Raw genomic sequence first — 16,528 nt, 5'->3', positions numbered from 1 at the left:
TAAAAAACTTCCCTACACAACTTGTGCGCAGCAACTACACTCCGGTGTCATCGCGCACTGTCCAACTCGGCCCAGCCATCTCGAACCTGTAACACGCATCGATGATGGCATAATCATCATAAACGACATAGTGGAGACAATCGATAAACAAAACTACGCGAGGAAGTCTCCAGGATCAACAGTATCCACATTCCTCGACATAACAAACCATGAAGACGTACCGAGCTTGCCGTACTTATAAAGGTTAAGTATGGAAACTTACGACACATCGACCAACTGGAATCAGGACTCGTAAGAAGACCGATAATATCTGGATTGGCTCCGAGAAACAGACGCCAACGTGGCCTCCAAGTGCTAATTGACGGCTTAAAGGAATCCGAGGACGTCTTCCACTTAAGTGAAGGAGGAGTTAACACAATCGATCGAAAAAATATATAAAAACAAGATCAGCCGTTATACAGGGGATGTTGCCCAGCGACACCGGAGTTTTGGGTACGCAACAATGTTGCAGAACGAGCAGTGAGCGTCGGGAGTGCTGGGAACTTACTTGTAAGAGTAGAGTAGTTCGGGGGGAGAAATTAACCGCGTCGGCCGTCGCCACGCCTATCTCAAACCGAATAAAATAAAATAAAAATTGAAAGAAATAAAATTAAAATTGGCGCCCAACTAATTCGAACCCACGGCAAAACCTGAACCAGCGGCAAAAATAAAAAACCAATACACGCAATTGAACATAAAAAAAAAAAAACAGATCCAGCAGCATCTGGAAGACAAAGAAGACACCATACTACCATACACCATAAATTGTACACCATACACCATACACCACCATACACCTACCAACAAGAAGACATCAAGAAGCAGCTATACTAACATAGTATAAATCCAGCAGCATCTGGAAGACAAGGAAGACACCATACTACCATACACCATTAATTGTACACTATACACCGTAAACCGTACACCATACACCACCATACACCTACCAACAAGAAGACATCAAGAAGCAGCTATACTAACATAGTTTATGACAAAGAACATGTGAGTATAGTGTTCATTAAAAAAAAAAAAAAACTCAAAGCCCCACATAAAACACAATTTAGTCTTGCAAGTTGATTGATAGTGAAATAAATAAAAGCAGGTGCATTTTTTGTTTAGGTTATGAGTGATAAGGAAGTACAAGATTTGGTAAAAGAATTTCAGAAACTAAAAGGAACAAATTATCAGGAAGACGTAATAGAGAACATAAATTTAGAAATGAATATATCAATCGAGCAGCTCAGACTCATGATAGAGGCCGCGGTTTCAAGCGCACTAGCCGTACAGGAACAGAGCTTCACTTCAAAACTACAGGGTATTCAGGAGAGCTTAAATAGACTTTACGTACGCAGACAAACGACCAATATACTTAATTGAACAAGAGATGTCAACGCTCCGGCAGGGAAATTTGACCTTATTACAGTACTATGACGAAGTAGAAAAGAAACTGACCCTCCTTATAAACAAAACAATTATGACTAACGAAACCACTGTAGTTTCTTCATTGAATGAGAAATACAGAGCGGACGCTCTACGAGTGTTCATCTCAGGAACCAAGAAGACTTTAAGTGATGTTCTATTCTCGGCAAGACCAAAAGATCTACCCTCTGCTTTGGCATTGGCTCAAGAAGTTGAGGCTAATCATGATCGATATATGTTCGCTTCAAACTACGCCCGTAGCATAGAAGAGAAAGCTCAGAGAACTGAACAAAGACAGCATGGCAGAGAGAATTTAATGACGGACACAAGGCAAAGACAACTAGGGAAACTCCCACAGTATAGGAAACAAGAATTTTTACCAAAATCAGAACAGGTCCAACCAATGGACGTGGACACATCCTCACGTTTTAGGCAGACTACTCAGTATCAACAAAATAGCGCGCCTCAGAGACAAAACCAGTGGCAAAGTCAGCAACAAAACAACCAATCGGACTACAACAACCAGGGACAAACAAACAAGCGACCGAACAATAGTAGCGCACGTTTTACGGGACCGAAACAACAAAGAATTAACCACGTAGAAGCAGAAGATACCCTACTCGATCAGGAAGAACAGGATTACCAAACTATAGCAAACGCCGAAGTTGATGGCATAGAAAACGACCTTTCATATTATGACCAGATGAATTTTTTAGACATAACTCCTTGCTTCCTTTCATAGAAAGGACAGTAGCAGGGAGAACAATCAAATTACTCATAGATACAGGAGCTTCCAAAAACTACATAAAACCATTAAAAGAACTAAAACATATTACCCTAGTAAATAAACCCTTCCGAGTGAAGTCAATCCATGGCTATAGTGGCATAGACAAAAAATGTATAATGCACCTTTTCAATACCAACTCAACATTTTTTTTACTACCAAACCTCACGACATTTGACGGTATAATTGGACTTGACCTATTAAAACAGAGTGACGTTCTACTGGACTTAAAGAATAAGAAATTAATAACAAACTTCGGTTCCGAAACAATCCAATTTTTAAAATGTGCAAACATAAATTTCACAAATGTCGAGGAAATACAGGTCCCTGAGACTATATCCCAAAAGTTTCAGCTGATGTTAGGAAACCGAACAGGGGTTTTCGCAGACCCAAATGAAGCACTCCCATATAATACAAATATCATTGGCACTATCCGAACAGAAAATGAATATCCCATATATTCAAAATTGTACCCATATCCAATGGGCGTTTCAGAATTCGTAAATGCAGAAACTCAAGACTTGTTGAAAGGTGGTATAATACGACCGTCTCGGTCACCATACAACAACCCCGTTTGGGTTGTAGACAAAAAAGCTACCGATGAACAGGGAAATAAAAAAAAACGTTTGGTCATAGATTTCAGGAAACTAAATTTAAAAACAACAGATGACAAATATCCCATTCCCAATATAGTTTCTATATTATCCAACTTGGGTACAGCTAAATACTTTACAACCCTAGATCTTAAATCTGGATTCCATCAGATTTTACTTGCAGAAAAAGATAGAGAAAAAACAGCTTTCTCCGTAGCAAATGGGAAGTATGAGTTCTGTAGACTCCCCTTTGGCTTGAAAAATGCACCTAGTATTTTTCAGAGGGCCATTGACGACGTGCTCAGAGAGCAAATTGGGAAAACTTGCTATGTTTATGTCGATGATGTAATCATTTTTTCCGAAAACATGGAAAGCCATGTCAAGCATATCGCATGGGTCTTAGACAAACTGTACGATGCCAATATGAGAGTTTCGCGCGAAAAATCGCACTTTTTCAAGGAGAATGTCGAATACTTAGGATTTGTCGTCTCAAGTAATGGTATAAAAACATGCCCCAATAAAGTGGAAGCGATTCGTAACTACGAACAACCAACCACTTTGTTCAACGTCAGATCATTCCTTGGACTTGCAAGTTACTATAGATGTTTTATTAAAGACTTTGCATCCATAGCTAAACCCATAAGTGACATCCTTAAGGGCGAAAATGGCAAGGTAAGCGCCGGACAGTCAAAGAAAATACCAGTCAAATTAGACGAAAGTCAGTGCGCGGCATTCAATAAACTAAAAGAGATTCTGGCATCCGAAAGCGTAATGTTACTCTATCCTGACTATAAGAAAGCATTTGACCTAACAACAGATGCTTCGTCCTTCGGTCTGAGAGCCGTCTTATCACAAGACGGGAAGCCAATTACCATGATATCAAGGACACTAAATGATAGGGAACTTAACTTTGCAACAAACGAAAAAGAGCTGCTCGCTATAGTTTGGGCTTTGAAAAACCTCAGAAACTATCTATACGGAGTAAAAAATTTAAATATTTTTACAGACCATCAGCCTCTAACGTTTGCAGTTTCTGATCGCAACCCAAACGCAAAAATAAGACGTTGGAAAGCTCTCATAGACAAGTACAATGCAAATATCTTCTACAAGCCAGGAAAAGAAAACTTCGTCGCTGACGCACTATCACGACACAACATCCATACCTTAGAAGATGATGCACAGTCAGACAGGGCCACAATACACAGCGAAATATCACTTACATACACTATAGAATCAACAGACAAACCAATCAACTGTTTTCGAAACCAAATTATAATAGAGGAACATGAAGTAGCTTCAAATCGCACAACCATTTTGTTCGGTGAAAAGATCCGACATACAATATATTTCTCAAGTAGGGACTCGTTAATTAAAAAAATAAGTGACGCTGTCAAAAAAGATGTCGTAAATGCAATCCACTGCGAATTACCCATATTAGCATTCATTCAACATAAATTAATAGAAACATTTCCAACAACAATATTCCGATGCACAAAACATATAGTAAATGACATTTTGGACAAGAACGAACAAAAAGAAATAGTTATTACAGAACACAATAGAGCCCATAGGGCGGCACAGGAGAATGTAAAACAAATTTTACAAGACTATTTTTTCCCGAAAATGACCAAATTAGCAGTCGAGGTTGTTGCAAATTGCAAAATTTGTCAAACGGCCAAGTACAACCGACACCCACAAAAACAAATACTTGGGGAAACACCCATACCCTCGTATGTGGGCGAAATGCTACATATCGACGTATATTCAACCGATAAAAAATATTTCCTCACATGCATAGACAAGCTTTCAAAATTTGCAGTTGTCCAACCCATCGCTTCAAGAACAATAGTTGACATACAATCAGCAATTGTACAACTTATCAATTTTTACCGGAACACCAAGACGATCTATTGCGATAACGAACCTTCCATAAAGTCCGAGACAATAAAATCATTATTAAGTAACCAATATAACATTAAAATTATAAATGCTCCACCACTTCATAGTACTTCCAATGGACAAGTCGAAAGATTCCATAGCACCCTTAATGACATTGCGAGATGTTTAACAGCCCAAAGGAAGCTTACAAATACTGTGGAAACGATACTTCAAGCAACTATTGAATACAATAACACAGTTCACTCCGTAACGAAGAAACGTCCGGTCGATGTAATTCACTCGTCCTCCCCTGAACTTGAGGTGGAAATCAGGAATAGAGTTCATAAAGCACAACAACTCCAAATGAAAAAACTGAATGAAGTAAGACATGATAGACAGTTTCAAGTAGGAGACACAGTCCTTGTAAAAGCAAACAAACGATTAGGAAACAAACTGACACCTTTGTACACCGAAAATAAAATCGAGGCAGACTTGGGGACAACGGTCCTAATAAAAGGAAGGGTGGTCCACAAGGACAATTTAAGATAGACATCAGTTCATAATGAGTTCATATTCCTCTTCACTATTCAATATACAACAATAATAGAGGATACAGAAGAGTTAAGAATTAAGAAACCAATTCCTACAATCGCAAATGAGACATTACTTTCAAGAAACAGAATAATTATTTCAGAATTAAAAGCATTAATGTTATCAGTTACACTTGCAAAGATAGGAATTGTTAACCCTTCCGTATTAGACTCTCACGATTTGAGAAGAATAATTAATGAACACTCTACGAATTTAACTATTACTGATTTAATAGAGGAAGCTAAAATCAAAGTTTTATTTAATAATGAATTCTTTCCTAAGCCTTACCTAGTTTGCAAAAAAAAAAAATAAAATAAAAATAAAAAATAAAAATATTCTGTAAGATTAATCTGTAATCACCCTGTTGAGCACAACGGCATCACAATTAACTTCGCCGAAGACGAAAAATTGCCGACGGTGGTAACCATGTTACAGCTATCGGAAACCGCGCTACCACTCTAACAACAACATTCTGTAAAAAACTTCCCTACACTCCGGTGTCATCGCGCACTGTCCAACTCGGCCCAGCCATCTCGAACCTGTAACACGCATCGATGATGGCATAATCATCATAAACGACATAGTGGAGACAATCGATAAACAGAACTACGCGAGGAAGTCTCCAGGATCAACAGTATCCACATTCCTCGACATAACAAACCATGAAGACGTACCGAGCTTGCCGTACTTATAAAGGTTAAGTATGGAAACTTACGACACATCGACCAACTGGAATCAGGACTCGTAAGAAGACCGATAATATCTGGATTGGCTCCGAGAAACAGACGCCAACGTGGCCTCCAAGTGCTAATTGACGGCTTAAAGGAATCCGAGGACGTCTTCCACTTAAGTGAAGGAGGAGTTAACACAATCGATCGAAAAAATATATAAAAACAAGATCAGCCGTTATACAGGGGATGTTGCCCAGCGACACCGGAGTTTTGGGTACGCAACAATGTTGCAGAACGAGCAGTGAGCGTCGGGAGTGCTGGGAACTTACTTGTAAGAGTAGAGTAGTTCGGGGGAGAAATTAACCGCGTCGGCCGTCGCCACGCCTATCTCAAACCGAATAAAATAAAATAAAAATGGAAAGAAATAAAATTAAAATTTGTACATACTTACATATGTACATATGTATCTGTTCTTCATTTAAAGCCAACAACTTTTTGCATATTTTGTGTGGCTGCAGCTGTTGGTAAAAGTTTTTTTAATTGCTGCCGTCGTAATTGAATTTTGATTGCCTTTTGCTGGGAGAGATGCGTCTCCCCCTCTCCACCACCACGGCGTGCTTAGGATGATCTTCCCCCCCCCCCCCCCCCCTCTCCTCTCATTATTCTTCTTCCTCTGCTGCTGGTGGCGACGATGGGGATCTAAGGCGTCTTGGTAATCCCCTATAATCTTTTAATGGAGCACCATCGATGCATACATGAATCACCTAAAGATTTTGCATATCAATTGAATGCGATTTTTGTTGTTAATGATGCTGCCCCCCTGCCCGCTCTTTGCCCCTTGAGTAGTTGCCTGTGGGTGTATGTGTGTGTAGAACTATGTAAAGTTGTTGTTTGATTATGCCCAAAACATTTACTTTCAGTTTTTTATTTGTTGTCCCCCTCATCTGCGCCTGCGCACACAGCACAACAAAAGCAAAAAACGAGGGGGAACGTTGTGAGTTGCTGCGGAGACCGCAACTCTACATTTATACCCGATACTTAGTCAGTATGGCTCTCCTCCGGCAGACGCCGCTAATATTAAACGACACGACAAAGAGTGCGTGCGAGAGAGACAGAAAATCAGTCTGAGCGTGACGTCAGGCGCTGCGTAGTGCAAAATGATTTGTTCCTTTTGGCTATAAAATTGATCTGATCTGTTTTATAGTGACATCTTAAAGAAGTGTGTGTACCAAATTTGGTTACTCTAGCCTTAATAGTCTCTGAGATTTGTGGATGCCTCAGATTTTCGTCATTTGCGGGGGCGGAAGGGGGTGTGGCGAAATTTTGACACAAAATGGTCAAGGTCCGATATCACAGGAGTGTGGATACCAAATTTGGTTGCTCTGGCTCTTATAGGTTCTGAGATCCTTGAACTCATATTTTGCAATTGCCAAAACCGACCATGAAACCTGTGTGTTAGAGAGAGACAGAGCGAGAAAGAATGAAATTGTTTTCTTGATTCTGGCTATGATAATTATACGATCTGGTTGAGATCTTACATTCTAGAACATATAGTCATCCTCTACGATTCTGCGTTTTTGGTTTTATCGTATCTTTAAAAATGTGGATGCCACAGATTTTCGTCCATTGTGGGGGCGGAAGTGGGCGGGGCGAAGTTTTGAAATATTTTTGTAGCAGTGACATATCACAGAAATCTGGATCCAAAACATCGTTGCTCTAGCTCGGCGGCCGCCGATGAAGAGCAAGAGCAGAAGTAGCAGCAGCTGCCGCACACAGCAGCCTGCGTATCATTTTTGGGCCTGACATGACACACACAAACACACAAATACATTCTAACACACGAACATCGGAAGACGAAGAAGAGACGCACATGCTGTTGCCTGCCTGCCTTTCTGTATGTGCTTCCATTTTTTTCTCTTTCCCATTCTCTCTCCCATTCTCTCTCCCGCTCTCTCTCTCTCTCTCTCTCTCTCTCTCTCTCTCTCTCTCTCTGTGTGTGTGTGTGTTTTTTTTGTTGTTTTTTTTTGTTGTGTGATTACAGGAAAACTTCATGCCGACTCAGCCGAAGCCGAAGTGAGGGACTCTAACTGCTCTAAAACCAACCACACCTATCCCGGATCCCGGCGGTACTGTCGCGAGATATTACTTCGCCGGGGGGAGATGCCCGTAGGGCTCTTCTCTTAATAATCTCCTTTATCCTTTATCTCCTTGCATTACGTGCTCTTTCTTCGCGACGCAGTTTGGTAGCCATAGTTACGGCCATGAATCTGATCGAGGCCCAGTTTCCTTCCGACTCCAGCAGGCATTCTGCCAGGTTTGACACCGCTGGCATTCTTCCAAGCTTGTTGCTTAGATCCTCTCGTTCTTGCCGAAATCTTGGACATTCGAAGAAGCAGTGCTCTGCGTCTTCGATGACCCCTGCGCAGACCACGCAGAAGGGGTCGTCCTCGTGCTTAAACCTATGCAGGTAGGCTTTAAAGCAACCGTGTCCTGTCAGCAGTTGTGTCAGGTGATACTCCACTTGTCCATGGCTACGGTTCAGCCAACTCTTCAGGTCTGGGATTAGCCTATGGGTCCATCGCCCTTTGCTGCTGTTATCCCACGAATCTTGCCATTGCAGGATTGTGCGCTGCCTTAAGGCACCTCTGGTGTCCTGGTCCGTAGTCCCCAGGGTTCGCTGTGCCCTTATTCCTGCGGCTTCTCTTGCCAGCAGATGGATGGGAATCATTCCTGCTACCACAAGTGCGGCGTCTTGGGATACCGTTCTGAATGCGCAACACACCTTCAGGGCACACAGCCTCTGGACTGCGTTGCATTCTCGGGCATATGTTTTATGCTTCATTGCATCAACCCATATTGGTGCAGCGTACATTAGCGTTGAGCCACCTACGCTCGCTAGTAGCTTTCGCCTTGCCTGTTTCGGGCCTCCGGTGTTGGCCATGATGCGGGATAGGGCCACTGCCGTCTTTCCTGCTTTGCTGCTTGCATACGCCATGTGATGCTTGAAGCTGAGTCTGTGGTCAATCATGACCCCCAGGTACTTCAGGCTTGGACTGGAGCTAATAGTGCAGTCTCCTACTCGGATCGTGGCCGTCTCCACTACTTTCCTGCTGCTTATGAGCACCGCCTCCGTTTTGTGGGTGGCTAATGAGAGATCCCTCCCTGATAGCCATGTTCTGGCTCTCTCTACCGCGTCGTTGCAGATTTCTTCCGCCGCTTCTTTCTGTTTTGCCACTACGACTATTGCTATGTCGTCGGCAAAGCCTATCACCGTGGCGCCCATTGGCATATCCATCTTGAGGATTCCATCATACATGATGTTCCACAGCAGCGGGCTGAGTACCGATCCTTGGGGAACTCCTCCAGTGATTTGGTGCTCACGTGTCCCTTTATCCGTCTCATATATGAGCACTCGGTCTCTTAGGTAGTCCGCGATGATATTCTGCAGATACGGCGGTATTTGAAAGTTTCTCAATTCTTCTAGTATGTGATCCCAATTGGCAGAGTAGAATGCATTTTGGACATCGAGTGTTGCCACTATGCAATACTCTTTGGTCCCGTACATCCATCGGGTGCCATCGATAGCTCGCTTTGCTATCTCACATACCTCGCCGATTGCGTCCCCCGTGGACCTGCCTTTGCGAAACCCGTGCTGTCTCGGTGAGAGCTGACGCGTTACTGCCTTCTCCAGCCTGGTGTGGATTATGCGCTCGAGGATCTTACCCACTGTGTCGAGCATGCAGAGTGGTCTATAGGATGATGGCTCCTCGGTCGGCTTGTTCCCCTTGGGTAAGAGGACTAGCCGCTGTCGCTTCCATGGTCTGGGGAAGGTCCCTTCGGACATGCACGCATTGAATAAATCCACGTACATTTGTGGATTGGTCTCAATAGCCGTGCGGAGAACGGCATTTGGGACCCCATCAGGTCCTGGTGCTTTGCCGTTCTTGATCCGTTGTAGAGCTTCGAGGCCTTCTGCTCCCGTGGTGGCTTCTATTTCAGGTGGCGGTATTCTATCCATCACCCTCTGGGCTGCCACTTTCTCTAGAAATAGGGTTTCTACTATGTTAACCAGCAGATCTGCACACATTGGCGGCGGGGGACTGAACACTCGCAGTCTCTTCATTACCAGCCTGTATGCGTAGCCCCAAGGGTTCGCATCTGCGTCATCGCAGAGCTTTTCGAAGCATTTGCGTTTGGCATCCTTGATCTGCCTCTTCAAGCAGCGTCTGCTTTCCTTATATTCTCCTTGGAGTCTCTCGAATTACGGGGAACCTTTCGAACGCTGGTATAGTCGTCTTTTCCGCTGGCACTCCTGCCTGGCGCTACCTATTGCAGCGTTCCACCAATACGTTGGCCTGCGGTTGTTCAGGCTTCTTCTTTTCCTTAGCATGGAGGCATCACATGCTTCCAGCGTATGTATAGCCAGTTGGCTTGCTCTCTCGTCAGCCGTACCGTTGGTCTCGTAGTCCTCAAACATGGCCCGGACCATATCCGGCTCTAGCGTTTCGGTCTTATAACCGATCTGCTTACCAATGAACGGGTTAGGTGCGCCCGTTTCCTGGATTTCACATGCGAGGGCTTGGTGGTCACTCCCGGTGTATAAGCCACTAACTTCCCACGTTGTCCTGCGGCTGAGGCTGCTGCTCACGAACGTAAGGTCTATTATAGACCCCGTTCCAGCTCTGCCGAACGTCTGCTGTGTGCCTGTGTTCAGCAGTACGGCATCCAACGTCGCAAAGCATTCTAAGAGCGCCTGTCCCCTTGGGTTCGTTCTCGGGCATCCCCACTCCGTCGCCCAAGCGTTGAAATCGCCGGCTATGAGCGTAGGGTGTTTCTCCCGCGCATCTTCAGCAATCCTTTCCAGTGCCTGCGTCGCCTGCTGTTGCTGTGTGGGACTCGCACAGCTCCATATCGCTGCCTTCTTGCTCGAGTCAGCAATCCACTCTCCCGAGTTGCGATTCCGGTATTGCTCGCTTATGACTGCTACATCAATACGGTGCTCCCTTATGGTCTGGTCCAGCAGCTGCTGTGCCATCTCGCAGTGGTTGAGGTTTAGTTGGATGATTTTCATCTATCCTTCATTTGCTGCATCGCCTTTTGGTACTGCGGGCACCTCGAACTCGTCGTTTGGTGCTTCGGGTCCTTCACCCGGTGGCGCTTGCAAAGAATGCAACTTGGTTCGTCTTTGCAATCTTTGGCCTGGTGGTCGGCTCCTGCGCAATTGTAGCAGCACTTCGTGAAGTCTTGGCTGCTCTTACAATTAGGCGCGATGTGGCCAAATTCCATGCACTTGTAGCATCTTCGGGGAGTTGACTTGGGTCGTATTCTGCAATACCCCCACCCCAGGCGAATTCTTCCTTTCTCCAGGAGGGGCTTTGCTATAGCCGGTGGAACTTTCAGGGTCAGGGTCTGCGTGCTCCTATAGGCTGGTCTGATGGAGATGGCTGCGGCCTCGCAGATTTCCACCCCTGCCTGCGCTTTGAGTTCCGCTAGGACTTCCTCTTGGGTGGACACTTCGTCTATGTCCCTTACCTCCAAGATGACAGTTTCGGTAACACTCCTTACTTCAACCGTGCTTCCTAGCGCTTCCTTGACTGCTGCCTGCATCTCGTGGGTTCTCGGGTCCGCCGATTTTTCCAGCATCAGCAACAGCTCTCCTTTTGCCGTGCGTCGCACCCCTTGCACCGATTGCCCTAGCTTTTTAAGACTTGGCTCTGTCTTGACCTTCCTTAGAATGTCTGCATATGAGACAGTGCTGGTGGCGGCGATGACTATTGCATCGCTGCGTGGCGGTCTTGGTCGTTGCTGCTGCTTTGGCTTTGGCCTTTGCCTAGCTACGACCTTCACCCACCCCACCTCTCGATCCTTTGGGGCGTCCTCCGGTCCCTTGCGAGCTACGGCGTCCCTCCTTTGGCCTTCCTGCGGCTTCTTCTCCGTTTTTTTTGACTTTTTGGGTCCATGTTTTGGCTTCTTCGGCCTTGGGGACGGGGACGGGGACGGGGGGGTGGTGTTCCTGGGCTCTGGCCGTGCCCTCTTTCCCGCCCTCTCCGTCACTGCCGGCTGTGTAACCTTGGCTACAGCCTGCTCCGCAGAGATCGCCTGCCAGCACGATTCCAACTCTCGCTGCAGATATTCGATCTCATCCACCAGATCCCTCATTGGGTTCGTGATGGACCTCTTTGGGAGCACCATCAGCTTCCTCAACTCTCTGGCCTTTTGGCCGAAGCTCGCCAAATGCGCCATGGCCCTCTCCTTCTGGTCTGCTTGCTCCTCTTGGGGGCGCTGCAGCGTTGGAGGAGAGGATCTTGCGCGCTCCTCCACTGCTTCCGCCAGCTGGTTTGGCGATCGCACCAGAGCATTTTTCCGGCGAAAGGGATTCTCCTCATCCCAGGCGAATGAGCTTGTCAGTGGAGTGCTGCAAGCCGCAGCTTGTTCCCGCTGATCGCTCATCTCCGATCTGGCCGTTGATCTGGCAACTCCGGTTGCTGTGGCCGCGCCCTCTATTGGCCAGACGCTGTCGTTTTCCAGCACTTAGCTCCGTGCCTTTAGTCAGCTGTTCTTCCGTCGTTATCCAACACCACTTGCGGTGTGCTTGGCCAATTTTGCCCAAAAACAAAAAGAAGGCAGCATCCAACAAGTGGCGCCAAGAATCACAGCGAAGAAGAATAGGAAAACAGGCACTTACCTGCTGTTCCTTCCCACCCCCCCCCCCCCCCCCCTTCGGCCTAGGGCTCGTCGGCGTCCCACTGGGATTTCGGCCAGTACTATTGGCCAGGTAGCCGCTTCTCTGCTTGCGGACTTGCGTTCCGCGCAGGTAAGTAACGCAGCACTACTATGGCTCGCGCTAACTACTCTTTGCCTCTTTTCCAGGCTAACTTCCGACGTTTTCCACTGAATTATACGGAACGATTTAAAAACACGACCGCACTCACTAGAATACACACTGTGTGTTTGTGTGTGTGTTTGTGTGTGTGTTAGTGTTGGGTAAACATTGCTCATTTTGGTGAAGCGAGAGTTCACTTGTTCTTTTTTAGTAAGTGAGTCAACTCACTCATATTGCTCACTTGCTCACTTGCTCTCTTAGATTGCTCAGTTACTCACTTGTTCACTTGCTCAGTTGTTCACTTGCTCAGTTGCTCACTTGCTCAGTTGCTCAGTTGCTGACTTGCTCTGTTGTTCACTATTCATGCACAGAACCCTAAAACAAACTTTTTATTTCCTTTCATAGGAATTCTTATACTAACATAAAAATAAGGAGATCCTTTCATAGGAATTCTTATACTAACATAAAAATAAGGAGATCCTTTCATAGGAATTCTTATACTAACTTAAAAATAAGGAGATCCTTTCATAGGAATTCTTATACTAACATAAAAATAAGGAGATCCTTTCATAGGAATTCTTATACTAACTTAAAAAAAAGGAGATCCTTTCATAGGAATTCTTATACTTTTCGTTTTCTTCATTTTAGCGCTATAAGAGAAAAAAATGTTAATCAAGCAAACAAGCAATCAAGTACAAATTAGGTTGAACTCACTTCCGATTTACATGTTGTTATGCAAAAAATTAAATTTTCAACGGTTGTTGACTTTAAAAGGGAGCGCCTTTTACGTATGGTTTCGCCTGCACTTGAAAATATGCGCTCGCATGGCACTGAGGTGGCGACTAAGCAGAGGCGCTTCAGCATAGTTATAAAGTAGCGGGTATTGCGCTTTCCGCTGATTCCACCATACCAATGGATCATCTTTTCGGCTGATGTACTCCTCAGCCAGGTACTTATCCATTTCTCTTATGGATGCTGCCGTATTGTTGGTGGGTTGGCTTCCTTGCTGAAAAGTGGTATCAAATTCAGCCCATATTGTGTCCTCTTCTTGTTTTTTGTTGCTTATAGCTTCTTGTGGAGGTTCAGGGAGTGACATTATCGTTTGAGCCAATTTTTTGTTGATATCCGCTACTGACTTTTTAAAGGCCTCCGCAGATTTAAATGCGCGTCCTTTGAACCTGGGATACAGAACAGTGCTCTCCGCATACAAAATATTAGCCTCGACATCGTTAAACCTGCCGTCCATCTCGTTTAGGATTTCATTGATTACTTCGGCAACTAGGTTATTTTTAACTGTTGGATATATTTGAGCCATTTTTCTTTGAAGTAATCCAGTCAAAGCAATTATTTTTGACAATGTTACGTTTTTTTCAGCTGAGATCTCTTCTGTAACTTCATAAAATGGCTTTAATACGGGAAGCACTCCATCAATGACATCCCAGTCTTCTGGTGACAAAATTAAATCTGTCCTTGTTGACAGAGCTGCCACGACTGCCTCCTTCAGGATAGACAGCCGTTCAAACATTTTGTACGTTGAGTTCCAACGTGTTGGCACATCCTGTGTTAGTTTGAGGTCAGCCAACTTAAGCAGCGCTTGCATATCTTTAAGCTTTTTTAAGCCTGATGAGCTGCGATGAAAATATTCGCTTATAGCTTTAGCTTTTCTGCGCACACTGCTCATTTTATCTAGAGCTTTTTGGACAATTAGATTTAGGGTATGAGCAAAACACCGTATATGACTCCAATTGCCGATTCTAATAGCAAGAGCAATGTTGTGTGCATTATCGGATGCTATTGCTGCGACTTTGTTTTTGAGATCCCATTCAGTCACAATTTTTTCCAAAAAGCTGCACAGATTCGCAGCAGTGTGCGACGCTTCAAAGGCCTGACAAGCAATTATATAGGAGGTCAGCATCGTTGATTCCTCATCGATAAAATGTACTGTGACAGCCAGATAACTTTCGTTGGTTATAGATGTCCAACCGTCTGTAGTTAAGCACACCGCTGTGGCCGCAGGTAGTTCTTCTATTATCGTCCCAGTGTACTCGTCACGAATTTTGGGAATCAAGGAGCTGGTTAATGTTTTCCTCGTCGGAAGCTTATAGTTTGGGGCGTGCGACACATCGTCAATAAATTTTTTAAATTCTGGTTCTTCGACCAAGCGCAAGGCGTGCTGACCCTTGGCGATCATCCGTACAAGTTGCAGATCAATCTGCTGCGCTTTGCTCGCTGGTACAGGCCTTTCAGCAAAGCTTGTTATTTTTGGTTGCCCACTTTGCACAAAAATCGGGCCATCGGTGTTTTGCCGGATAACGGGCTCCATAGACGCCGGGTGCTTGCTCTTTAAATGGCGGCTTAAGTTGCTTTGAGATTTGCAACTCAAAATAGATTTGCAATACTTGCACTTGGCTTCCTGGCGTCCAACTTCCTCGAAATGGTTCCAAATCTCAGTATACTTCCGAATAAGCGACATAGTGAATTTTTCAAAATTGTAAACAGCTTTGCCCGTAATATAAAAAGTGTGAAGTAAACGCAAATATGAGCAAAGCTGCCAGATCGCAAAATGCCCTTTGAGGAGCAAAATTGCGCAAAAAGTGAGTAAAAATGAACAAGTGAGTAAAAATGAACAAGTGAACAACAAAGAACAAGTGAACAAAAAAGAACAAGTGAACAACATAGAACAAGTGAACAAAAAAGAACAAGTGAACAAAAAAGAACAAGTGAACAAAAAAGAACAAGTGAACAAAAAAGAACAAGTGAACAAAAAAGAACAAGTGAACAACAAAGAACAAGTGAACAAAAAAGAACAACTTGGAAGGAACATGTTCAGTTGCTCACTTAAGTGAACAACTCTTTTTTGTTCACTCACTCATGAGCAACACAACACTAGTGTGTGTGCTCTGCCGACGTCCTGTCTTCGTCTCCGTCTCCTTACATGGCAACTGGCAATCGTTGAACCCAATTATTTCGACATTGGCGCTGGTCGCGCACGGTACTGTTCCACTCTTCTCTCCGTCTATCTGTCAGCAGTCGGTGCTGCTGCTTCTCCTGCTGTTAACATAATTAAGCAAACAGTGATGAAAAAAATAAGAATTAAATACATCTATAATCTCAAATTCAGTGGAAAATGGTGTGCAATTTCTAAGTGGATAACAAACAAATAAAAGGTATAGACAAAAGTTCTATAAACTAATTATTTACACATTCTAATGATCGGTAAGTAGTTGGAGATTCTCGGAGATATATTAATACAATTTCGGGCATATCTAATCCCACATTGCACAGAGTGACCGCGCCAAACGCCATTGACGGCGCCAAACAAAAAAAAATTCGAAAGGAATTTAATGATTTTCTCTCGTATGATTGGGAATAAAAACTACTATAGATTTGGAGAGGCGGCGACACGCCCTTGCCAATAAATTTGGTCTCGTTTCGTGGGACAGCTAAAAGTATGCTATGTTTTTTTTGTATTTTAATATTCTATCTATGTGTGTCACTCATACATAGAGAGAGGGGGTGGAGCACGAGTCCGTTGTCATGTATTAATATAATAATTTTGATTCAGGGATCAGGAGCGCTGGAATGCTCGTCGGACCATGTTCTTTCATTTATGTATGTTTGTGTTTGTGTGACTCAACGCTTTTGGCCTGGCCATTCATAAGGCTGATGTGAATGAAGGCATGCGGGAATTAGGGGGCCGAGGAAACACTTCAGAATTTTGATGTCGCCA

At 44.2% G+C, this 16,528-nt stretch overlaps 1 protein-coding gene across 4 annotated transcripts in view; it reads left to right on the top strand.

Annotated features, from left to right (window-relative positions):
- The window catches only part of LOC108159459 (heterogeneous nuclear ribonucleoprotein K), a 144,721-nt gene that overhangs the window by 125,325 nt on the left and 2,868 nt on the right, over nt 1–16,528 (top strand). The window contains exon 1 of one of the 4 annotated variants that reach the window (XM_017292764.2): nt 15,830–15,928. The exons of the other annotated variants lie outside the window; for them this stretch is intronic. Coding sequence (XP_017148253.2) covers nt 15,926–15,928 — 3 coding nt within the window. The 5' untranslated portion in view covers nt 15,830–15,925. Of the gene's footprint in view, nt 1–15,829; nt 15,929–16,528 lie in introns of those variants that run through there. 4 annotated transcript variants of the gene reach the window in all.

The sequence above is a fragment of the Drosophila miranda genome (assembly GCF_003369915.1).
Source record: "Drosophila miranda strain MSH22 chromosome Y unlocalized genomic scaffold, D.miranda_PacBio2.1 Contig_Y1_pilon, whole genome shotgun sequence".
In the NCBI taxonomy this organism is placed as follows: Eukaryota; Metazoa; Arthropoda; class Insecta; order Diptera; family Drosophilidae; genus Drosophila; species Drosophila miranda.
Note: the sequence above shows the minus strand (reverse complement) of the source record. Positions and strands in the feature narration are given on the sequence as shown.